General features: G+C 38.9%; 1 protein-coding gene across 6 annotated transcripts in view; it reads left to right on the forward strand.

The window, feature by feature from the left end:
• Positions 1 to 965: 965 nt before the first annotated feature.
• Positions 966 to 26,930, forward strand: part of DELE1 (DAP3 binding cell death enhancer 1) — a 60,162-nt gene continuing 34,197 nt past the window's right edge. For 4 of the 6 annotated variants that reach the window (XM_087960975.1, XM_026683188.2, XM_087960976.1 and 1 more), the window contains exons 1-6: positions 966 to 1,037; positions 1,120 to 1,219; positions 5,044 to 5,125; positions 5,237 to 5,372; positions 7,179 to 7,240; positions 19,706 to 19,799. In XM_087960975.1, coding sequence (XP_087817101.1) covers positions 1,001 to 1,037; positions 1,120 to 1,219; positions 5,044 to 5,125; positions 5,237 to 5,372; positions 7,179 to 7,240; positions 19,706 to 19,799 — 511 coding nt within the window. In that variant the 5' untranslated portion in view covers positions 966 to 1,000. The remainder of the gene's footprint in view (positions 1,038 to 1,119; positions 1,220 to 5,043; positions 5,126 to 5,236; positions 5,373 to 7,178; positions 7,241 to 19,705; positions 19,800 to 26,930) is intronic. The other 2 variants (XM_087960978.1, XM_087960977.1) reach the window with 1 other exon arrangement.

Here is a 26,930-nt window from a genome sequence, read left to right on the forward strand (position 1 = left end):
TAAGCTCATCATATACTACCATTTTTCCAAAGAGATTATAACAATAGCCCACCCCCGAACATAATAATATAAAAGGCATATACATAAGATAAAAATATCAAAAGGCTTAACAATGGAGCCTATCAAAAGTATAAAAACAAAGCATGTGTATACAGAGAAATATATTTCATTTGATAACAGATTAACAGAATTGGGAGGGATCCTGCAAGGTCCAACCCCCATTTGTGAAACTTTTAAACATCTTATATACCATTTTATTTTTGAATTTACTTATTTCTTACACTTTCTACAGTAGCTACTAATACCTTTTGGGAAAAATTTCTAATTGAGAGAACACCTATTGGAGGTGGTAGTTCTCTCATGTAACTATGGTTCTGGAGACTTTTGTTTCCAGAAAAATAAATTAAGTCCCAGTTCTACTGAGGAAGTCACAGGCTGCGCAGTCCAGGAATCAGGAAGGGCAGATTGTGGGTATTTCTTCGCTCTGGAAGTGATCTCTCCAAGATGCCAAAGATGATTAAAGTGTGGAAGGATTAAATGATTTTAATCCTTACGGAGTTTTTTTCTTAATCAGTCATAAAGACTCAACTCCAAATCTAATTACTTTCATGTTCTTTTCGTGGCAACAGCCTCTGTTGTTTTTTCCATTTCCAAGTCTGAGCTGACATTCTGAGCTTTTTTGAAGGACTCCCATTCACAATTATTAAAATTCAATATGATTAGCTTTTCCAAAGTCACTAAGGTACAATCCCCGATTGTTTGCTCAATATTTTCTTTCATTTCAGGCCAAAAAGTTAATAAACAAGGAGAAAAAAACACTTGCCGGTAGAAAAGATCCTAAAAGAGATCGAAATAAGTTGGCTTGTGAGGGGGGAAAAAAGATTCTAAGGGAACTCGCAGGATATTGCTTAAGTACGTCTATATTTTTAAGTTTATGCAGCCGATGACCTAAGAGCGTGTGCTCTCTTTCTCTAAGGCTAAACCGATCCGATGCAGAAAGATGTTATGGCGTTGGCTGTGGAGTTTCAGCCGTGGAGGTTGGCTTATCTTTTGTGAGAGGTTTGCGTGCGGGTTTTTTCTCACCTCGGCCTGATGTATATTTTCTTTTGCCTTGCTCAGTGAGATCACCTGGAGGAGCGGTTGCCGGCCTTTTCCGCTCCCGTCTTCAGGAGGGGGAATCCTTGCTTCTCGGCCAGGAGTCTAAGCAGACGGATAACAGGTAAGCCGCCGGCGCCCGTCTTGTGAGAGGTAGAACTTACTTAAAGCCTAAATATATGGCCCCATCCGGAATGCAAATGAAAGTGAAAGAAGGGCACGAGAGAGCCCCCCGCCAACCTCTGTACTTGCAGGGGTGAGATAGGTTTTTGAGCAGTCTGAGCAACTGGCTCGTCGCTTCCTTGAGCGCTCGGAGTGGCTCGGAAAGGCCAGTGATCGAAATGGATGGTGTGATGGGTTAGCCAAACCAGTGCTTTTCAAGTTCAACAACTTTAGGATGTGTGGAAGCCAACTAGACTGATAATGTAGCTTCAGAGTTTTACAGCACTTTTTGAGTGGTTTACGAATGTTGCTCCCACCAATCTGGATCCTCATTTTATTGACATCTGAAGGACGAAGGCTGAGTCAACTGTGAACTGGTCAGGATCAGATTTCTGGCTGTGGGCAGAGTTAGCCTGCAATATTGCATTATAACAGGGCTCCAATTCCCAGTGTTTACCTGAATTTCAACATCAAGGTTCCTCTTTGCAGGTAAGTAATCTGAGAGTGATTTGGGGTCATTTCTAGTTGCTCTCATTCAAATCTAGGGAGTAAGTGCTGCCAAAGAACTGGCATTAGCTGTGAAATCAACTGCCCAGGGGGAAAAAACTCCCATCTGCTCAGGGTGCCATTTTTGAGGTCTGTCCATCACTGGAGATTTTCAAGCAAAGATTGGATCATCATTTGGGATGGTTTGAGGATTCCTGCCCTGGGCTGAGGGTTAACTAGAAAGACCTCCAGATTATCAGAGTCATAAATTGTTTCCACCATTCATAAAATTCTGGTAAAGATTTTTAATATGAATTTAAAATAAAAGCTACTAATTTCTGAGTTTCAAGAAGGAACTGTGCTCCTCTAAATACTTGGTTCATATTAGTTGAATGCTGTTTATATTTATAATATGAATTGTCATAACCAAGACATATTAAAGCAGTGTTTCTTAAAATGGGATCCTATTCTTAAAGGATTGTTTCTTAACACTGTGATTGTCAGTCGGTGCTCCATTCAAAATCCAAGAAATTAGAGAAAAGAATTCTTTTACTGAAAAATGAAGTGGTAGCATCAGTAGGATTTTGAATCTAAGAAATTAGGCGCGCAAATCACACATACAAAGTGATGGAATTGGTCCCACCCCCCATAGTGCAAAGATTCTTCCAATTAAAAGTTCTGAATATGATCATGTGGACATCTTCAGGTGGTGATGAGGCCTCTGTCAGTTGACCTTGGCATATTTTGATAAAGGTTTGCAGCTGCGCAGAGAAAAGAAAGCTAAGCGAGAAATAGAAACCTAAGAGCAGGAATTTATACTTCCCCCCCCCACACTCCTCATTTACACAACACAAGAATGTAACACCTCCAGCTCTCTTCCCAGACAATATCCCCCCTCCTCCCCCCCCCCTTACTTATGGCAGCCAAAAGATGCAAAGCAGTAGTAGAAAATCTTGAAGGCTGACAGTGATGTTATTTTTACATGATTCAATAAATAAATGCATCATTTTTAATTTATAAAAGTATATATAGAGAAATATAACCCATGCAAACAAAAGCTCTTTTGGGATCCTTCATAATTTTTAAAAGTCGAAAGGGTCTTGATAGCAAAACATTTAAGAAAAAAATCATTAAGGTAATGTCTAGTTCCCATATTTGCTGGATGTGCACAGATGATATACAGTGTTACCTGTAAAGGAATAGAAAGAAAAAAGGAGAAATAGACAAAAATTAATGCCTAACTTTTCAATGTAGACTTGCCAAATTGATTTCAAACCAAATTGAAAGATTCCACTATGAGTACATGTAGTCTGAATATATATTTTAATATTTATATAAGTCATTTATACTTTATAACTAACATTTTATATAGACATCATTACTACTATTATAGTGACATTGTCACTACCACTTGAACCCCATCGCCATAGGGCCATGCCTGATAGCTATGCACTACCAGCCACAGGTGGGTTTCTTGGTTCAGGATCCCAAGCCTGTAGTTTGGTTTCTTCCTCGAGGTTCCAAAGCCTTGTTTGGGTATCTGTCCATTTCCCAAGCCAACAATTGGGCAGCTTATCCTAGGTTCCCAAGCCTAAAGTGGGTATCTTATATGGTTCCCAAGCCTCAGGCACACATTCCGTCTACGTCTGCACTATTCATCAAAATGTTACGCTTATGCTACAAGGTGCCAACATTAAAGAAGACTACAAGCTGCTCTTAGGAAAGGCAGTTTGTGATCTGAACACCAAAGATTGTATGTTGCAGCAATGCCAAAACTACCCTGGTGAAAAGGCACTGATAGCGCATTTGGATGAAATATTTGAGGACTGAAATTCGGAACAATCGTGTTGAGGTAATTCCCCGTTAGGAGAATGAGCGCATACAGGGAGACGTATTTGAGAGTAGTGTTTGAATAATACACATACACAGCACACAGATACACTGGACAGTAAATGTAGGTTTTTATTTCCAGAAACGTTAAGCAAAGTCCAAAATAAGCAGTCCAAAATCATTTACAGGTAAATCAGTCAGTTTTTCAATCCAGGGATAATCCAATAACAAATTCCAGTGTCAAAAACAGTTCAGTAACAAACTTATATCAAATCCAGGAATATCAGTCAATTAGGAAAAATGGAACGGCAATACTCTCCAACAGAAGGAAACAGAGATACACTCACATTCTCTTCTGAGACTAAGACTAAGACAAACCAGGTTTTTGGCTCAATCTTATGGCCGTTTGAGAAACCACACCTAATTACAGTTTTGCATTTTCTTAAAGATATAGGAAACTGACTAGCCACCACTTTGTTTCAAAACATTAAAGCAAATATTTGAAGTCATTGAAAGCCAGCCTAAAAGAAACCGAACTGATTATACTGATGGGTTTTGCGGAGAATTACTCATTTGTTATCCAAGATGGTGCTCAAGGCTTTCATTGGGAGAATTCGCAAGCCACAGTGCATCCATTTGTCACTTATTATGTCGATAAAGCATAAACATAATTCCCAGAATTCCAAAGCCAGCTGGGAAATTCTCGGAGTTGAAGTCCTATCAACGTTGACCAAAGTTGGACACCCCTGACCCCCATTGTTTCTTTATCAACATAAGTGACAAATGGATACACTGTGGCTTGTGAATTGCAATATTATGTCTCAAAGTTGCTGAAACCTCACACTGTAGAAGGCTGAAACAGCCTTCTGTTGAGGTGAAATGGGGTGAAACAAATGACTATATATCTGCAAGTATTGCATCAGCAAACTTAACATTTCACCAATGTTCATTGGGGACATGTGTACATGTTCACACAAAATTTCATCGAAATCTGTTTGAAGTCCACTTGCTCATCAGCCAATATGTGCTCTGAATCAATCCAGTCAATTTTATTGTGAGAATTGTCTGGCATAGAGTTTGCTTATTATCCTTAGCAGGCTAATAATGTATAGGCAGGTCTCGGGTGTCCTTTGTATATATGGGCATGGTAATAGCTAAGCCCCAGTCCTCTGATATTTGTGCAGCGTGATCAATCATCAGAAAATAATCTTCAGTGTCAAAATGGTTGCTTATGTAATAATTATTTTTTAATATTTACATTTAATATTTCTAATCCTATTTTTGTATAGTAAAATATGGATACAGTATTTATACAGTTCTATTGATGGCAAGCTATAGTTAAGATCTATATGCACATTTTGCAATAGTATACATATAACATTGCTTTGCAAGATGAGTTGCCTCATAGAGTGCATTTTTTTTCTTTTATTTATATATTCTGTAGTTATGTAATTTTTTCTCTCTTTGAAGTTGGCATGGCAAGCATCAGCAGCACAAAACCTTTGGAGACAGGAACGTCTACTGCTACACTCCATTAGAAGCCTTTACTTGGGTAAGCAGGCTTGTATGATTGCAGCTTTCCTTGGTTATTCACCAAATGAGATTGAAGGCACATATAAACGATTGACATTATATGGTCTCAATGCATTTTGTCCTTTATTAGAGTACATTGGCTGTTCTTGCTTTGGAATTAACCAAAGAGGCCCACTGGCTGCATTCTGTTCAACCAGATGGAAGAAACACTAAAGTTTGTCAGTCAGAGCCACAGAGTGCTGATTTGTCCCAATGTCATCACTCAGGTAAGCTTCTTACAAACTAAAATAACGGGGGATATAATTTTCTCCGTAAAATAGCAGAACTGAATCAGTGTGCAAGATTTCTGTGAGTTGCACATTCTGTTTTGTAAGTAGTAAATCTTTTTTTAAAAGGTTAAAAATCTAAAATATATTTAGTGTGTTTTATATTAATTTTAATGTGCATCTATCTATATTAGCCACAGCTCTATCTCCTTATGCCAGCGGAAACCAACAATTTTTGGGAGTGGATGCTAGCAATGCACTGAAAAAAAATCTATTTTCTAGCAGTTGTTCTTGACCAAAAAATTAACTCTGTTTGGAAATGGGTACAAACCTTTATTTTTGGAAAGCAAAACCTTTTATTGTCAAAAAAAGTAGGACATGGAAAGTAGTCCAATTCAAGCTGACTTTGACTTGCTTTGTAATACAAGCCAAAAGTTATGGAGTCTTTTAAAAATTCTGAAAAATAACAAATAATAAATATATTGTTCACATTAGCATTAAACATGCATTTTCCCCCTTGCACAATAAGTCTACAAGTAATATTAATAATATATTTGTTACTTGTACACATTTTTATTGTGTTTTTTTTCATTTTGTTTTTTTGCAGTTTATGTTGTTTTTTCCTTATTTCTATTATGTATTTTTAACTTTGGAAATAAAAATGTTAACAACATTCTAAAAAATTAATGCAGAGAAAGGTGTTATTTACATATCAGAATAAAATGTGCTCAGGAACCAAAAAGATCTTGACAAACTTGAAAATGGGCCCTTTCCAACAAAATGAATTTCAACGTAGAAAAAAGCAAAGTTTTACGTTTAGGCAAGAAAAATCAAATGTATAAGTACAGATTAAGTGAGACTTGACTCAAAAACAGTAACTGTGAGAGGGACCTTGGAGTTCTAATGGATGATCACTTGAATATGAGCCAGCAGCGTGCAGCAGCAGCCAAATAAACTAAATACAATCCTAGGTGGTACAAACAGAGGCATAGAATCAAGTTCACATGAAGTACTAGTACCACTTTTATAAAACCCTATCCCATTGAAAAAGACAGGTATCAGGGAAACAGTGATAATTTAAAAAGAAAAAAATAATTTAATCTATAAACCTTACTCAGTGCAAATAAAATATTATTTTTGCAATATTTTTAGATTGCCTAATTCCCAAGGGACTTAATTTTTATTAAGACTACTAAAAATAGAAAACAACTTTGTCCTCTTAAATCTATCTTTTATCTCTAGACCTTGATAGTCTACCACAAAAGTACCATATTTTTCAGTGTATAAGATGAACCTTGGTTTAGAGGAGGAAAACAAGAAAAAAATAGCCTTTTGCCCTCCCCGGCGTCCAGAAGGACTGTGCAGGCCAAAAATGGACCTATTTTTGGTCTTCGGAGGCTTCCAAGGTCCTGTTTTTGCTCTCCCTGGTGTCCAGAAGCATTCTGCAGGCCAAAAACGGGATCCCCGGAGACAAAAACGGGCCTGTATTCGCTGTATAAGATGCACAGACATTTCCACCCACTTTTTTTGGGGGGGTGGGGTGCATCTTATACTCTGAAAAATACGATATGTTATATTGAATATTTGTTTATGTATCTTAGTAGTCTTCCTAACAGAAAATCTCCAAGGTTTTTACTAAACTGAAATCAGCACAAATTGATTAATGAAAAATGTGAAACAATTATGTTGCTCATTTTAAAGAGTATCAGAGAAGAATAAGAGAGTAGCTACAATAAGTTAAATATGGACCATTATAAACTTTTACACTAAAACTCACTCCTTCATGAATGTATCTTTTTATTTCAGGGAATTTTGTCTTCCCATCTAGTACCAGCTTTGAATCAGAGTCTTCCCTATTGGATTTGAAGGTACTCTCTCTTGTTTTATGGAATAGACTTTAACATCTTCATTGCTTTTTTTTGTTGCTAAAAATAACATTGCAAGTATACTTTTTTCACAGTATGAGCTTACATAAGTGATTAGTACCCTAATGTTTTCTGTTTTTTATGTTTATGTAATCTATGATTAAAATATGAGGCAAACTGGTGAAAAGTTTACTAGGAAGAGATTCACATGGTAGAAAGGAAGAGGCTGAAACTTCAAAAATGGCATAACTGAGTAAGCCAGAATAGTAAATAGACTGAAACATAACAGTTTAGGGGAAAGATAGAAGAGACAACACTTAAAGAAAAGAAGGGCATGGAGAAAAGTTCTGGAAAGGTGTATTAGATAAAAAGAGACATAATAGGAAAAATTAATATAGCATAACATTTAGGAAAAGCTTTTATTAGCAGAAAAAGCATTAGAATAAAGCAGAATAAAGGTTTAAAACAAAATAATAGAATAATTGGATTGATGAAAGAAACAACAGCTTACAAAATGATGCCACAGCTACCATTTCTTAAGGTTTTACCTGTGTTTTTAAAAATACATAAATAAACTACAACAAAAGAATAAGCACGTGACAGTTGAAGAAATACAGGTCCAAAGTGGTAAAGGTACTACAGAGCTAAACAGCTCCATACATACCCTATTGCTCTCAAGTAATATTACATAGATGCTGATTTCTTTAAAAAGTTTTAAGATAAAATAAAATATCAAGAATAATAAGACCAATTACTTTTTATTTATTTAGACACACAAACCACACACACACACACACACACAAAACATGTCCAAATATTGGCCTCTGAATATAAAATGTATCACATATTTGCATCTCTTGATGGCACCAAATCAATGCTGAAATCGTGGCTTTAGAATGGGAAAAGCATGCATCGAAATAAAAAATGCATAGTTTTTAAGTATCATGATTTAAAGTAGTTAGCCTGTTTTTTAACTCTCCAGATTTTAAAGGAAATTTGCTTTAATACAAAATATTAATATGCATTGATAGTAATTTGGTTTCCCTATAACTGTGGCCAGGAAATAAAATTTGATTCAGTACAGTTCAATATATAATCAAAGGACACATGTTATTGCTGAAATATATAGATATGCCTCCTAGTTACTTCATGAATGGGTTGGTCACTTAACCCTTGAAAAGGGGATGCAGTTAGAATCATATCTCAAAAAAGAAATCTAAACAAGTAGTTGGAATAACATTGGTTTATAGAAAAAGATTCTTAGTGGTGTGATGATATTTAATTCAATTAGATTATTTTTGAGTGGACACCAAGTACACCAGTGGTGGGATTCAAACTTTTTTATTACCGGTTCTGTGGGCATGGCTGGAGTGGGTGGGTGTGGCTTGATGGTCATGTGACTGGGTGTGGCCAGGTTGTCATGTGACTGGGTGGGCGTGGTCAATTTAGCAGTCCATTTTGCCAATTTAGCAGTCCATTAAACAATACACAGCAGCCCCCTTTTCTATTCTTTTCAACACTGCATGAATTTTTTGTTCTAGGTTTTTTTTACTAGTGGGGAGAGGTTGGGGAAGGAAAGGCATGCTTTCCACAGGTCTCATGGCTATATTTAAAGGGCCAGCTAATGTAATTGGTTTTGGGAGATTCATTGGTGAGGTGATAGTGACCGGATGTGCGATGTTCACTGGTGCAGTAACTGGAGTTGGTAAATTGACAAGTGTGGTGTTAATGGAGAACTCATTGAGCTGGAGATGTTAACCGTGCTCAAAACATTGGCTGGGCTTCTCATATTCATTGCAGCAGCCACAATGCGAGGAGCTGCTCCTTTGGTACTAAGTGAATTTTGCCCCATTTAACAACCTTTCTTGCCACAATTGTTAAGTAAATCACTGCAGTTAAGTTGATAACACAGTTGTTAAGTGAATATGTCAGAAGGTTGCAAAAGTTGATCACATGATCCCGGGATACTGCAACTATCATAAATATGCAACAAGCATATTTGACAAGCATCTGAATTTTGACCATGATCCTGCTGCAATGACTATAAGTTGAATAGCAGTCATTTCAGTGCCATTGTAACTTTGAATGGTCACTAAATGAACTGTTATAAATTTAGGACTACCTGTTAATTTTAAGGGGCCTACTGGATTCGGCTTCCTTCTGAACATATAATTTCCAGAATAAAGTTATTGGCCTTATGAAATGGAAGGTGGGAACAGAGGGTAAAAGGAATGGTTGTTAAATTGAGGGCTGTGTGTATGGACTTCAACCTCCAGAATTCCCCAGCCCTCTTTTTGCCGCAGATCTCATTTACAGTGTCAAGGTGAGACAGCATTTTAACAATAAAAAATTAATTTTGAATTATTTACTTTATATGATCACAATCTTAAAACCAGACCTACAGATGTAAAGATATAGGCAGAAAAGCTAGAATATTTGCTAGCTGTTAACCAATCTCCCTGATCCTAACACATATACTAGCTAAATAACAAGTTTCACAGAACAGAGCAGGAATAAATTGACATAGACTACAGGTAGTCCTCAACTTGCAACCATTCATTTAGTGACCATTCAAAGTTAGAACAACACTGAAAAAAATGACTTATCTTTCACATTTATATCCATTGCAACATCCCCACAGTCATGTGATCAGAATTCAGACACTTGGAAACTAGCACGTATTTATGACAGTTGCAATGTTCTGGGGTCATGTAATCACCTTCTGTGATCTTTTTGGCAAGAAAGTCAATGAGGAAACCAGATTCACCTAACAACTGTGGTACTGTGGTACTAATTTAACTGCAGTGATTCATTTAACAATTATAGTCATAAAATGGAGCAAAACTCAGTTATCAATTGTCTTGCTTAGCAACAGAAGCTTTGGACTCAGTTGTGGTGTAAGTCAAGGACTATCTCTACAGTAGGAATCTACTAGACCCATTTCAGGTTAACAGGTAGTATAAAAAGACATTAAACTTTAATCTCATTTCATCCGACTGATGGCGTAGCTTAACTGATGAAGGATGTTGTAAGCTTGAAAGGGAGCTACCAGATTCCTGATTTTTTGGCTACCGGAGACTAGCAGGGTCTTTTCCAACAGCATATACAGTATGAATATACTCTAAGTTCTTACTCTTACACCAAAACTTTCTAAAATGCACAGATGAAAAGCTCTATAGAGTTTCAAAGGCAGTACTTAAGATAAAGTGAACTTCATTAATGAAGTTAAACACCCACACACCCATCCATCTGAACATCAATGCAAAACCACAGCTCACCCTGTCCGAAAAGGACCCTCCAAAAAGAACAGACTTGTAGGCAGGGAACCAGGTGCAAATCCCAAGGAGGACCATCTCCCTATAAAGCCAAAGGACAAAGGGGAAGGAGGAGGAGGCAGCGGTGAGGAGCAGATCAACCCGCAATCTTGTAAATCCCAAAGCTAGCACCCCTTAAAAGAGAAGATCCCAAGAAAGCACATACACACCAGCCCTTTCGCGCCAGCATAGCTAAAAAGACACAGCGGAGCATGACCCGCCAAGCAGCAAGGGAAAGAATGATGTGAGCTTGCACAGACAAACCAAATTGGCTACTCTGAGCCCAGAGAGGACTCCTGCCGAGAAGCAGTTTGTAGGCCTGTGCGCTTTAGAAACCCCATCCCACCCTCAGGGTTCAAATCACGGTGGGGCTGTTATGATCGGAGCAACCTGATCGAAGCTGCTGTTGAGCCCAATGTATGTAGGGGAGACTGTGGGGTTTGTTTGGCCAGGCAAATTATCCCCCCCATGCTACCAAAGTGGATTCCTGGGTGCTGCGCTGCAGTGTAGAAACGGGAAATGGAGCAGCCAGCATGAGAGGGGGAGGAGGAACAGGGAGAAGAGAAGGACAGCAGCTTCCTCCTTACCTCATGCCAGCCACTCCGTTGCCCATTTCACCATTGTAGCACTGCGCCACGGAGCTTTCCCCTCCCACCACAGCCCAGATGCCCTCACTTCTCTCAAGGATTTCTTTGCCTATCTGATTTCCAGCTCCTTCGCATTTCTTACCATTGTGAAAGAAAAGTTTATGTGGGGCTAATAAAAATTTCACTCAATCAATTCCAATTTCATGTGATCTTTTGTTGATAGAATATATTTAAAAATCAGAGAATCAGTACCTGGAACCCAAACCATGTAGAGCTCTATAGACCCAACATCGTGGACTCTAAAAACAAAAGGCAATATACTCAATAATTTGCTCCTAAATATAAGAAATTATCATAGTCAGATTATTACCTAATGAAGTGTTATCTCACAACATTACTCCTCTTCATTATAGTGAAAAGACTTTGGAATCTCATGGATGCTTGCATTTCTAAAAGCCAGAGCTGGAGATCTGTGAAGGCCCTTATAGGCTTCTGGAGTGAGAAAACAAAATAATCCTTGTCATGGCTTCACTTCCGCTCTCTCTGTGGCAGTAAAACCCCTACTTCTCCTTTTTTCTGAGAAGCTAAAATAGGCAATTTGTATTACAAATGCAGCAGAGCCAACTGGTGCAGATTACTGCATAACATTTTTGTTGTCTATGTGACAATGAAGAATCATTCATAGCATCCAGCAGCACTCTTTAATGTGGGTCATGGTATTGTTATTTTGCCCAGATACTCTACGCTAGAGCTCTCAGAAACTTGCTGTGACAGATTTGAGAGGCATTTTAAGATAAAATTGGTTATCGTCATTGCCATTTTGAAGACTATTTGTGGTAAAATACAAGCAGAAGTGGAATTAGTGGATATAAAAAGTCGACACACCACTGTTCAAATGCCGAGATTTCTGAGATGTTTCCAAGATGTAAAAAATTTAGATCACATCAATGATCTTTTTTTCCCCGTGTTTAATATAATATACAAGCTGCACAATACAATGGAAAAACAAATCTGTTACAAGGGAAATAACAAAAAAAAAAACCGCAGAGTAATGTAGCTGCATAAGTGTGCATACCTAATTATAAGATATTCACACATGCAGCCACATAAGTGGGATGTGGCTGTGTTCATAATTAGCCAATCACATTCAAAATTATGGTAAATAGTTATTTGCCATCAATTAAAGTGACTCTAATCAAGCCCATATAAAGGTAACTGGTCTGGTAATTTTTTTTCTGACATTTACTCAATTGCCTCTTACAGTAAAAGCCATGATCTTAAAAGGCATCAAAAGGGTGCTTGGGAGGTATCAATCAGGGAAAGAGTATGAAAAAAAAATCCAAGGCATTTGATATATCATAGAACACAGTGAAGATAGTTATGTGGAGAAAATCTGGCATAACAGCAGCATTACCAAGAACTGAATGTCCCTCCAAAATTGATTAAGAAGAAAGAATGCTGGTTTGAGAGGCTGCCAAGAGGACTAAGGAGCTACAGGAATTTCTAGCAAGTACTGGTTGTACACTATGTGTGACAACAGTGTCCTGTATTCTTCATATGTCTGGGCTGTGGGAAATGGTGGCAAGATGGAAGCCTTTTTTTTACAAAGAAAATCATCTAAACCTGGCTGCATTTTGCAAAACCTTACATCAAGTCTGACAAAAGCATGTAGGAAAATGTGTTATGCTCTGAGGAGACCAAGGTTAAATTTTTTGGCCATAATTCCAAAAAGTATGTTTAGTGCAAAAACAACACTGTGCATCACCAAAAGTACTCCATACCCACAGTGAATCATAGTAATGGCAATGTAAGGACTTGCCTCTCCTATCCCCTCAAGAAAGCAGAACCTTTGAAACAAGTTGCATTTCAAAAGGAATGTTTATTGGGGGAGAGTGATAGCAAGAAGAAAAGGCAGGATCTGAAGTTCCTGCTCAAAACCATTAGGTTAAAAGTTGTATAAACCCCTTAGTCCAGTCGGAGGCGATCCAATTCACAGGTGTGAAGTTGTTGTGAGAACTTTGAGCTGAGAAGGTGATCAGTTGTTCTCAGGTGCTGCTTGCTCATTCCTCTGGAGCTGAGACAAAACAGATGGCTTTAATTTTTTAAAGACTGCTTGACACTCCATAGTCCAATTAAATGGCAAGCCAGATTTGCCACCCTCCCCACTCTGGTCTTTAGCAAGTTAGTGATGGGCAGGGCAATTTATGCAAAAGCTGGGGTGGATTGGCAGTAAAAATCTGAAAATTCCAAGAAGCTTTGTAACTGCTTCCAAATCCAGGGTGCTTCCCACTCTAATATAACCTTCTCATTTTTAGGGTCCATTTCTATTCCTTACTGGGAAATCCTATTTTAATTTCTGAAACTCAGACAGTTGGACATACAATTGGGTGACTCAGAGTTACTTTATGTGCTCACCCATAGTCTTGATATAGATTAAAATTTCATCCAAATCAGAACTTCCATATACCATATTTTTCGGAGTCAAGACACATTTTCCACCTGCAAAAGTGGGTGGAAATGTCTGTGTGTCTTATACAGCAAATATTGCCAAGCTCCCCACCACACCTGCCAGCCCCCATCCTTTGGCCTTTGCCTCCCAGCAATTTGCCTCCTTGCAGCAAACAGCCTGTTTCAGCTTCAGCACAGTCTGGTTAGCCCAAGGAGCTGTTTGTTGGTTGGATTGGCCTCCCGATGATCAGCTGTTTCAGGCTGCAGGAATTGGCATAGCCTATTGCTGCCTCCGTGTGCCAAATTTTTGGCCTCCACATCCCGTTTTCAGCCTCTATGCACTCCGTTTTTCACCCATTCTGATCCCGCCACCCGGAATGGGTGGAAAATGGGATGCACGAAGGCTGAAAACGGGGCGTGCGATGGCTTAAAATGGCAATAGGCTACAGCAATCCTGACAGCCTGAAACAGCTGATCGACGGGAGGCCGATCCAAGCGACAATCAAGTGCTTATGCTAATCAGGCTGTGTTGAAACTGAACAGGCTGTTTGCTGTTTGCTGCAAGGAGGCAAATGGCTGGGAGGCAGAGGCAGATATTTTTTCTTGTTTTCCTCCCCAAAAGCTAGGTGTGTCTTATACTTTGGAGCTTCTTATACTCCGAAAAATATGGTAACTTTTTCCTTGGGATACATCCAGGGGTGGGATTCAAATTTTTTAACAACCGATTCTGTGGACGTGGCTTAGTTGGTGGGTGTGGCTTGGTGGTCATGTTATTGGCTGGGCGTGGCCAATTCAATATCACTCACATCGAGTCATGCATCTCCTTGCATCTCCTTTCATGACTGTGGGGATGCTGCAACAGTCGTAAGTGTGAAAAATGGTTCATAAGTCACTTTTTTCAGTACCATTGTAACTTTGAATGCTCACGCCACACAAGCAAAGTACCAGCAAAGGAGGGAAAAAAGAACTCCAGAGTAGTTCCTGAGACAGGAAGTCTAGTCCTGCCAAGAATGTAATAAGGGTTAACGGAGAGGCAGTTTCTGTAAGCAACACCAGAATGTTTCCTTCCTGCCTTCCTTACAGGATTAGGCCAGTAATTTCTTCTAACAACCGGTTCTCCAAACTGCTTAGAATGTTAAAAACCAGTTCTAGCAAATAGGTGCGAACTGGTAGAATCCCACCCCTGGATACATCCTCTTCTACATTATCAGCGAGTGGCTAATTGTGTTTGGTAACAGTCCCCAGCTGTGCAGGCCTGAAGGTATTGCATTCCATTGGATGACCTTGGAATAGGCTGCAGTTTCCATGGGATGGTATGAAGGCTTTTTGCTTTCCTTTCCTTATCTGCCCACCCTCCCACAGCTCTTCCATTTCTCATCACTTATGACAGCCTGACATCTAGTTAAGCAGGGCCAATGCAGCAGGTCTGACAAGCAGTTTGACAATGGAACAACTTACTTAGAGAGGTAGAGATCCTTTTTCATCCCATTCAACTTAGGTGTTTTGATTTGATTCCTGTGCTAACAGAGGATTGAATTTGATTACCTAAATAATCCCTTCAAACTCTATGATTCTATGAATATCATTTTTTTTAGAAATATTTGATGCTGAATTTATTAGGCAGGCTTCTCAAATTCCCCCATGCTCAGTGTAAGCCAATAGCTCGTGAAATATGAGTACGAGTTGCTGGCAGTTGGGTGGCATATAAATTTTATTATATGGTAGTAGTATTGTTTGCATAGCCAACTAGATGGTTAGGTTAGATTGAGTCTAGGACATTTAGGCACTATCCCATTTCACTCCCGGCCACATGCTGCAATGGAAACAGCGGCCATTCTTCTTCTGCTGGTCCTCTCCTGGTGATTTTCCACTACCAATAATCCAGCCCCCCACTTTCAGCCCATCGTTTAGGCCCATTTCCTAAGGCCCATTTCTATTCTGGCAATTCGATGCATGGAACAAATAGCTGTCCCTCCTGGGAATTGGGGTGGCAGAGATTATAGGGGTGCTGGGGGGGATGGCATGTATCTTGGAGGCATGGGGGCAGCAGGGATTGCATATGTGCAGCTGGCAAGGTTGTGGGGGCACTGGGAGGGGCTTGCAGCCAAAGGATCTAATATTCAAGCCAGGGATGTACTTACTTTCTCCATGCAGAAAATAGCATATCTGTTGGGTTTTTTGTTGAATAAATGACTGACTTTATAGTTTTGTTTCACTACATTGCCTTTATATGTACGGTATGTCTATATATGTTAAAAAAGAAACAAATTTTACATGCGTGTACTTATTTTTCATCATTCTATAAAGTGATAATATATTTTAGTGTTCACTGGCTGTTTTACATCATTAGATTTCATACAGCTTATGCTAATTAGATTAAAAGTCATTTATACAGCATGGGGGGGGGGGAACCAAAATCAATTTTAATGCAATCAGAAACAATCTTCTTTCCAGAACAGATAAAATTGTTTTTTTAATTGTTATTTAAAGGAATGTATTGTCCTTTAAATAACAATAACATACCATTTGTATGGAGCAATTATATACAAATTATTACATCCTTGATGAATGCCCAGATGGTATTCTCACAACATGCCAAGCCTGGGAAAGTGGCAGGGCCAGGCAAGCAGCATTCCCCTCCTGTGACAAAGAGAATTCTGGTAAAATTCACACTTTCTTGCAAAGGAAAAGCACTGGATATTGTCCTACATTGAAGTAGTCAAGCCATTTTACAGGGTTGAGGCCCTGCCTGCTGTTAGAAAATGCAAACAGTGCTAGGAAAAAGAAAATCACAGGTGTTGCCTTGCCAAGGTCTCAAGACTTCCCTGTCAAATCTACAATTTTGTGATCTCCTTGTGGTATTCCAAGTACTCTGTTTGGGAATGCTTGTTAACAGTGTCCTTTGAAGGAAATATGGTGGATTAAGATTGGGGATGTGGCACTCTCACAGCTTCCCTGTCAAACATACAATTCTGGTATTGCCTGGTGGTGTATCATCCAATAACTGTTTGAGGATGCTAATGAAAAGTGTGCAATGAAGGACACTGTTAACATGGTGGATTAAGATTGGGGACATGGCCACTCTCACAGTCCACCCTATCTCACTTCCCTGTCAAGCATACAATTTTGGAATCGCTTGGTGGTCTCCCATCCAAATACTCTGGGGGTACTGGTCTTTTAAAAGCAATATGGGGACATAGGCACTCTCGCATCCTGGCCTACCTCACAGTATTGTAAGAAAGAGCAAGATAGAGCCTATCTTAATAAATACATTTAAAAAATCCTACCACCACCTAATACCCACAAAAGAGGCCACGGGTATGTGGTTTGTGGACCTTCAATTATACAGAATTACCATGCCAGCAGGGTATTTTGTGCAGTGGAAGTCCACAGAGAGGCAATCTTCTCTTAATGTTTTGCCCAAAGCTTGTTAGCACTCTGCACATGCTCAGAGGCAATCTTCTTACTATACCCATAATTTAGGAGCAGTCTGCATCTGATTTGTCTTCCCGCTTTGCCAAAAGTCTGAGAGCACTCAGCACATGTCCAAAAACAGTCTTTTCTTCCTGGTTTGCATGGAGCCTAAGAGCACACTTGTGTATACCCAGAGGCACTCTTCCTGCTTTGCCCAAAGTCTGAGAGCTCTCTGCTCATGCCCAGAGGCATTACGTTCTTGCCACTTTGTCTGAAGCTAGGGAGTACTCTGCGTATGCCCAGAGGCACTCTTCATGCTTTGCTCAAAGCCCAAGAGCAATCTGCACATGCCCAGAGGAACTCTTCTCTTCCTGCTTTGTCCGAAGCCTGGGAGTATTATGAGTATGCCCAGAGGTAGGGCTCACCAGGCTTTTGCAATTGCAAGGGGCAATTTCCAGGGAGCACTTGCAGTGGGTGGGGCTGTTGCCATAGAGAAATGTAAGGTTGGTAAGCTGCATGGAAAAGTTTATATTTGGCCCTTTTACAGCAGTAATAGGCATGGGGATGTTTCCTTGTGTCCATGTTGATTCCTTTCACTTCTTGCCCAGATGAACACAGAAAGGGAGCCCTCTTCTACAAAGGGAGGGTTCTTTGCACTCCTGACTCACCCATTTCCTCTGTATATCTTGCTGCAGAGATGCTTGCAACGGGCAAGCTCAGAGGATACTTGCAGTAGGTGAGGCCATTCCCATAGAAGCACTCTGGATTTCCCATATGCTAGGATTCTGGGGTGGCAGATATTCACCCTCCCTTGAGGACATATCATCCCACTCTTGAGCACACAACATCAAAGTTTAGGCGAAAAAAAGAAACAAGAACACTCCAAAAGCAGCTTTCGTTACGCTATTTGATCATTGATAATTTATCTCATCTATAAGTGGGGAGGGTGAGGGTCTTCACACTCCCTACCCTCCAAGTTCCCATTTCCTCTATCTTGATGTCAAGATATGCAAATTGAGGTTCCTGCTGAAGGCTTTGAGTTGCATTGAATGATGGAGGCTGATTAAGTGATTGTCCACTAGGACTCCAATATTCCTTTCACAGTTACTGCTGTTGAGCCAAGTTTCATCTAGTCTGTTCTTGAACATTTGGTACAGATTCATTTGTACATTTGGTAAATTTCATTGATTTATCAGTTATTAAAAAGTAACAATCTCGTTATTTTCTTTTATTCTATTCTTCAGATGCATTCACAGCTCATTGATAGTTTAAAATAATGTTAACCCAAATCCTTTCCATTGGGAGGGCCAAATCTATAGTATGCTGATGGGCATTTCCTTTAGCACAGCTTGGGGCCATTGGAGAGCTGTGTATTTTGGACTATTTTTTTGATCAGTCAATTAGACTATCAAATTAAATATTTTTTACAATGAAGCACAGCAATTATTTTAAGTTAGAATTTTTTTTAGTCCTGCCAGGAAAATGCCAAGTATTGAGTAGGAGACCCTCTATATCCAACACATATCTTCTCTAATGAGTAATGATCCTTCTCAGTGTATGTTCCTTTCAGTGTATTGTGATTTCAGCCATCAGTTCAGTTAAGAGTAATGCATAATAAAATATAAAATAATAGAGCTGGAAGAGACATTAGAGGTCTTCTAGTTCTACCTCTGCTCAAACAAGAGACCATTCCAGACAAATGATTGTCCAATCTCTTCTTGAAAATTGCTGCAAATCACATCAAATAATCAAAAGGGGCCTTGTTTGTCCAAAAGTTTTTTTCTGTTTGTGAATTTCATGCATCAATCAATTATATCTACATATTTCACCTGTCCCATACTTTTTTCATGCCAAAAGGTTGATGATTTCTATCGATTTATGTTCCCACAGCATAATTACAAGGGTATTGCATCAGTTGGTTACGTCTTTGGCGGGAAAGAATTTGGGAAATGATATGAGATATGAGATTTCAATATTAGAGGCAGGAAAAAAGCAAGAGGAAATTATTTATTTTTATAGTTTGTTTTTTTAAATTAACTAAATACTTTTCAGAAAATTGAGAATCAGTTTCCAAAGGTACATAATTATGGTTTGGCAAAAGGCTAATGAATTAAAAACACATAAAGATATGTTATGTTCAGAGCTGTATTAAAAAGGTAATCCAAAAATGAATGAAAGATAAGCCAATTCAAAAAGTTACTTCATTATTTTGCTTTATTAATCTTGCTTTTATCAGTATTTAAAGTCTGGTTTGTACTTACATTTGTCTTTTTCTTTAGTTTAGAATAATTAAATAACAATATGAAGAGTGGAAATGTAACATGAAAGAAAAAACAGTTGTAAAACAAAATATCAAATGTTATTATAAACATATTTAAGAAAAATCAGTTACACAATAACAAATTCCAAGATACAAAAATAATTAAGCACACTATTAAATTAACCAGTTTATCTATTATACCTTGACTTGCAGTGTAAATCACTGGAAAGAAACCTCATCTATAAAATACTGAATTATTTTGTAATTTTATCAAGAGATAATTATATCAAGCTTGTAATTCCTTTGTTTAAAAATTATCCCTCAGTAATCCTAAAATATTCCTTGAAATAACTGCAGTTTATCACTGATTGTCACTTCAGTGTGAAAAATACAAAAAATTATCAAGAAATACATGTAATTAACACTTGCCTTCTTTTCTGTGCAGACCAACTTAGAAGAGGAAAAATTAGTTAAAGAAGCTGCTTCTCAAGTGCAAGAAACATTTCAAGCCAGCATTTCAGTAGCCTCCAACATCCTTGGTAATAAATGCTAGGCATAATTTGCTTATCCATAGATTCTTGGTTGCGTTTATAGCAGCCTGCCCTCATCTAGTGTTTTTTAGATAGTATTGGGAGCACAATTGATTTTTCACCTTAAAAAAAAAGGTTTACAGTATTACAAAGCCTGTTCTCATACCAATTTGAGTATTAAAAACAGAAACAATGGTAAATTGATAGTTGTGATGGTATAGGAGTTCCTTACGGTGACAGAACACTAACTCAGATACGGTAATGGTATATGATTGCTTCTATGTGGAATTGCGCTATAGGGATAGACTAGGGCCATTGTTAGTGTGCTACTCTCCTAGTTACCCAGCTACAGTCCTGGGTATCAACTTGAGGCTGCTATTGGGGGTCCCAATAATCTTTCCTACCAGTTTTATAGTCATGGAATATTTAAGCTCAAGTTTCAATCTTAGTCTTACATTTTTCCCCAAAATTCAAAAATGGAGGGTGGTCTTTAATTTACCTATCTCAGGAGAGGGGTCTAGTGTAGTTTGTAGTGTAGTGAATGTTTTTGGGCTCAATTGTGGTCATAAGTCGAAGCTACAGAGAAATGGCCAGAGTGCTGAAGGAATTGATTCTGCCAGACTTCTACCCAATCGCCAATCTTACACAACTTGGTTCACTGAGGGAGTGGGAAATTATAGAAAAGATGTCTAGAATGATTGCAATGGAAAACCTGGAGAGGGCAGTGAATGTTGATAAAAACTGATAAAAGCTCATAAGGCTGTGAATTCTCACCTGAGTTTGTTGCATCCACAGATTCTTTCCAGCAGTCTTTGGTTACCCAGATTCCTTTAGGGTAGAGGTGTCAAACTCAAGTCATTGTGGCGGTGTCACATGACGTATCATGACTTTTTTCCCCTTTGCTAAACTGGGCGTGGGCCAGAGGTGGTATTCAGCAGGTTCTGACCAGTTCTGGAGAACTGGTAATGGAAATTTTAAGTAGTTCAGGGAACTGGCAAATACCACCTCTGACTGGAGATTTTACAGTATGTTTCTTCCCCTGCCATGCCCACCAAGCCATGCCCACAGAACCAGTAATGAAAAAATTTGAATCCCACCACTGGCGTGGGCATGGCCAGCACGTGTTGCATCTGACCCACAGTATGGGAATTTGACAGCCCTGCTTTAGGGATAAGAGGATTCCAGACTTGCAAGTTTCTTGTAATTGCTCAGGATTGGATTTCAGTAGAACAGAAACCACTGTGACGAGGAAAACAGTGTTTCAGGCCTGCCTCCATTCAAAACTCAAGAAAGAAAATCCCCAACCAAATTGAATTAGAGAAGAGGTACTTTTACTAAGTTTGAAATGATAGCAGTAAAAGCAAGGCAAGATCTGATTCAAAACGCACGAAAGTTACACATTGAAAGTCTCTCCTGCCAGGGTCCAGCAGTGAGAGTCCAATCAACATCCAATATGATGTTATGGGAAAATTCCTCTTCAGGTATTTCTCGCATCTGGAGTCTCAGGACAGATGGCCTTGATGGAGTATAAACAATTCCACTCAGCAGCACTGTAATTCATGAGTACCTTCCTTCCAGTTCTCATGGGACTACTATACACCAACTCGCTTCCCCATCCCAAATGCTCATGCCCTCCTCTCCATTTCTATGGCCGCCAATAGCAAGCATGCTGTAGATACCCGTGTTGGAGATCCAGCTGACACAGTATCTTGTATGATTCTATTATTTGTTTGTGTTTATCAAAACCAAGAAAATGGGTAGGAACTTGTAGTAATCCCAAAGGTGCTTTTTCAAGAGGCAACTGAACTTTCTGGCTTTTCTTTGAAGACGTTTCGCTTCTCATCTAAGAAGCTTCTTCAGTTCTTCAGAGGATGAGAAGCAAAACGTCTTCAAAGAAAAACCAGAAAGTCTAGTTGCCTCTTGAAAAAGCACCTTTGGGACAACCATTACCTGGATAACTGAGAATCTCCGTAGAGATCTTGTAGTAAGAACTCTATATCCTGTGGAATTGATCTTCCTGGCTTCTTCAGATAATCATGTAGGTAGACTGAGTGGCTAGATTAGGGAAACTGTAAGCACTTACTTTGAGAAAAAAATGTCCTGTGGCACAGTCTGTTTTAAAACAATGTTGTGTGTCATCTCTTAAAGAACCCCACCCCTCCACTTTGCCTCATATTTTTGACAATTTTTTATTTTGTCTCCAACCTTCTCTTTTTAAAGAAAGTCATTTAGAAGGTAGTGGCAGCCCAGCTACATAAGCTCCTAGAAAAAATGCATCATCTGGATTCCTGTAATTCAAATCCAGTAATGGGATGGAAATGGCATTGATCTCCTTGGCAATGACTTCTGTCTGAACCTCGTAAGGCAGTGTGTGTGTCTCTTGATCTTATTAGACCTTTCTTAGAGAATTTAGTTTGTAATTTCCATTACAATCATTGTATTTGTTCTTTTCTAGTCATTTATTACCTTCTTTCCCCCTCATTTCTCAATAATAATGGATATGTGTATCTTTTTCCTGGATGGCTCATACATGGAATTGTTAGCATAGTTCCTCTCCCAGCACAATTTGGGTGAACAGATACTGCTTTGGAATAAATGATCCTACAAATATCCAGATTCCATGTTGGATTCCATAAGTTATCACTAACATCATGAAACAAATAGTTAGCAAATATAACTTCCAAAGTATTAGTGTTACAAGTCATTTGGATGCTGGAGTTAGTACATAGGCATTGCAGTTTCACAGAGTATGTTACTGTATATTGGTCAATTTGGAATGTGCCTCTTATTCCAGGGACAGGCATAAATGACAACTAATGGAAGATGGGTGAATATTCTCAACTTGGCATAATTTTCATATTGATGATGCTGTATCTCAGATAGTCAAATAATCTTTCCCACCGGTCTCATAGTTACAGATATATAATATATTTAATCTCAAGTTTCAATCTTAGCCTGCTACATTTTTCCCCCAAATCTAGTTGTCCTTAACTTTTTTTCAAATCTATTTGTTTATAGTCACTTTTTTTTTCTTTCCCCTCCTTTGAGTACATACTTGCTTTGATCAATAGCTTACAAGAGGCTGCAATTAGACATCTTGAAGGAAACTATTTTGTAATACAGGAGAATTTATTTTGGACAATCACACATGTACTCAGTGGAAATGTTTCTGTTTTTCCTCTGAAATTCCAGGTAACAGACAAACTGTTATCCAATCTCTTCTTAAAAACTTCCAGTGTTGGAGCATTTACAACTTCTGGAGGCAAGTTGTTCCACTGATTAATTGTTCTAACTGTCAGGAAATTTCTCCTTAGTTCTAGGTTGCTTCTCTCCTTGATTAGTTAACAGATAACAGATAATGAAGGACCTTGTAGGTCATCTAGTCCAACCTCCTGCTCAAGCAGGAGACCCTACACCATTTCTGACAGATGGGAGTCCAATCTCTTCTTGAAAGTCTCAAGTGATGGCGTTCCCCAACTTCCAAGGGCAAGCTGTTCCATGGGTTGATTGTTCTCACTGTCAGAAAGTTTCTCCTTATTTCCAGGTTAAATCTCTCCTTGTTCAATTTCCATCCATTATTCCTTGTGTGGCCTTCAGATGCTTTAGAAAATAGCTTGACCCCTTCCTCTGTGTGGCAGCACCTCAAATATTGGAACACTGCTATGATGTCTCCCCTGGTCCTTCTCTTCACTAGACTAGCCATGCCCAGTTCTTGTAACCGTTCTTCATATGTTTTAGTCTCCAGTCCCCTAATCATCCTGGTTGCTCTTCTCTGTACTTTTTCTAGAGTCTCAACATCTTTTTCATAGTTTGGTGACCAAAACTGGATGCAGTACTCTAGATGTGGTCTTACTAAGGCTTTATAAGAGTGGTATTAGTACCTTACTTGATATTGATTGTATCCCTCTGTTAATGCAACTTAGGATCTCATTAGCTTTTTTGGCTGCTGCTGCACACTGCTGGCTCATATTTAGCTGGTTAGTGGACAACAAGCTAACCAGCTAGTCTTAGTGCTCCAAGATCCCTCTCACAGTTACTGCTATTAAGCCTGGTTTCATCCAGTCTATATGTGTACTTTTGGTTTTTCTTGCCTAAGTGTAGGACTTTACTTTTCTCTACATTGAATTTCATTTTGTTAGATGTGTTTAAGTCTATCAAGATCCAGATGGATATTGAGCCTATTTTCTAGGGTGTTAGCTATTCCTGCCAACTTAGTATCATCTGCAAATTTGGTAAGTTCCCCTTCTATTCACTCATCTAAGTCGTTTATGAAGATATTGAACAGTACTGGGCCTAAGATGGAACCTTGTGGCACCCCACTGCTTACTTCCCTCCATGTAGACCTATTAAGGACTACTTGCTGAGTACGGTTTGTCAGCCAGTTGCGAATCCATCAGGTGGTGCTATCCATCCCACTTTTTTCTAGTTTACCAAGAAGTAGGTTGTGGTCTACTTTGTTGACTGCCTTGCTGAAATCTAAGTATATTATGTCCAGAGTATTTTGCTGGTCTACTAATTTAGTCACTATGTTGAAGAATGAAATAAGATTGGTTTGGCATGGTCTGTTTTTAACAAACCCATGCTGACTGCTAGTTATTACTTTACTTATTTCTAGATGTTGGCAGATCTGTTTTTTTATTATCTTTTCCAGTATCTTTTCAGGTATTGATGTTAGACTGATTGGTCTGTAGTTTCCTGGGTCTGTTTTTTTTCTTTTTTTGAAGATGGGAACCACATCAGCTCTTTTCCAGTCCTCTGGTAGTTCTCCAGTGCTCCAGGATTTTTTAAAAAGTTTTTCTATTTTTTAACAAAACAAACAAAACCTTCTTTCAGTTATACAGTGTGTCAGCTGGGTACATATATCTTGTGCACATAATAATATTGTATACATTTCTTGTTAAATTTACATTCATATTATATTCTATTCAACATTATTTATATTATATCATTATTACAATGTCATTAAGTTTTTTAATTTCGGCTTCCAGCTATCCTTGAGAGCAAATCCCAACTCTTACTAGATTATATTCATATTATAACTTATTCAGAATGATCTATTACAGTATATCATTATTACAATATCCTTTAATATATATTTGTTTTCTTAAGTTTTCGCGGGTACTTACATGTATGGTATTCGGCTTGGTTTGGGTATTTTCCCACGTCATTGTAGTTGTTCTTTTAAAGTTGTAGCAACGTTTCAGCAGAATCTCATCTGCCATCATCAGGCTTCTGTATTGTGTCCGTCTGTGGGTCAGACTTTTACAGTGGTTTCAGATTTAAATTTGGGGCAGCCTATTGCTGTGCCAGAATGGTTTTTTCTTCATCCTGATTGGTTGGGAGTCTTGGTCTGTGTTTATTGGTCTCGGAGTTTGCTGTGTTCTGCTTGATTGGTGTCTCTAATATCTTCTGTCTGTTTTTTGGCTCTTTTTGTATCTTGATTGGCTGGCAGCATTGTGTTACTTTATTGGAGGCCTTTAGTGCAGCTTGGCTTCGGGTAAATGGACGGCTATCATTAGTTAGGAAGCTGGGTTTCATCTGGGTGCCTGGTTGGGGTGTGTTTGAGCTGGAGGTATCAGGGGGATCTGTTTGTGCCCAGGTGTTTGCCTGGCTTGTGGTGTGGAGATTTTTTTGTTTGTGAGTGCAGGCTTCCAAATGATTGACAGCCTGGTGGAATCATCTCTTCTATTCATGCTTTCTGGTCTTTTTTCAATCTCTATGGCTTCTCTGATGACTCTGTGGCTAGGGTTTTCCATAGTGGCCAGTGTTTTGGTGCCATTGAAGTTGATGCTATGACCTGTGGCTTCCATGTGTTGGACTAGTGAGGAAGTGTGTTCCAGCTTTTTGACTGCATTTTTGTGTTCATCCAAGCGGGTACTTATTCTTCTATTGGTCTGTCCAATGTATGTGGCTGGGCATGATGCACAGAAGACTTCGTATATGCCTTGGTTTTCCAGGTCAATTTTATCTTTGGGGTTGCTAAGGATGGCTGCTATTTTTCTGTCTGTTTTGAAGGCAGTCCTGATGTGATGTAAGGTACTACACAGACATACACATATACACACACACACACACACACACACACACACACATATATATATATATATATATATGTTGTGATTCCGGCATCTGCTACAGGTTTTTTGAATGACAGCTCCAGCGAGGAGGACTTATATGAATCAGCAAGTTCTAACGATGAGGAGGAGATGAATGCATTTGATTTGCAAGGTCGGCTTGAACCTTCAAACTCCTCCACCCTTCAATTAGGTGGTCAGCCGGGAACGGGTGATAATGAGGAACAAATGTTATCTTCAGGTGAAGAAGATGATAATTTGGATGATTGCTGGGTAGATGTCAGGACAAGACGTCTCCTGACAAGGAGGAACCAACGAGGATACAGTAGGAGAGCAGACCAGCAATTAGACTAATTAGTTACTCTATAAAGGGAGAGATATGACTTTGCACTTTGTCCGGAACAAAGTGTCTATTTGCAAGAGAGAACTGAAGAGCACAGTTTGGAGGATTTTGATCTGAAATATCTTGTTGGGATTTGGATTTAATTCGTTGGAACTTCTACTTATTGGAATTATTTTGTGAAGGATTTTGATCTGAAGAATCTTGTTGAGTCTTGGATTTAGTTCGTTGGAACTTTTACTTATTGGAGCTATCTGTGAAAATTCCTGTTTGCTGCCTTTCTTTACAAGGACTGTTGCTTTCAGCCTTATCTGTTTACTTTAAAAGGTGGGACATAACATTTTCCTGTTTGCTGCCTTTCTTTACAAGGACTGCTGCTTTCAGCCTTAACTGTTTATTTTAGAAGGTGGGACATAACATTTTTTGTTCGGACCTAACAGACCATCTTTGCAACGATGGATTCAACTCAAATGCAACAATTGGTGGAGCAGCAACAGATGCAAATAAATCAATTACTCCAGAGCAACGTATCCCTTCAAAATCAGGTAACACAATTATTATCGTTCGTTGCCAATTCTCAAACTGTTTCAGCTGCAGCTGGAGTTCCCCCTGCACCCCTGTGAGAAAAATTCCGATAGTTATGCCAGATAAATTTTCTGGGCAAACGGACATGTTTTCAACATTTTTGGGTCAGTGCCAATTGTATTTTTCTGTGAGGCGGAGGAT

This window comes from Notechis scutatus, chromosome 3, assembly GCF_049901735.1.
Source record: "Notechis scutatus isolate UNSWTSFEM ecotype Mainland chromosome 3, rNotScu1.2, whole genome shotgun sequence".
NCBI classification, from domain to species: domain Eukaryota; kingdom Metazoa; phylum Chordata; class Lepidosauria; order Squamata; family Elapidae; genus Notechis; species Notechis scutatus.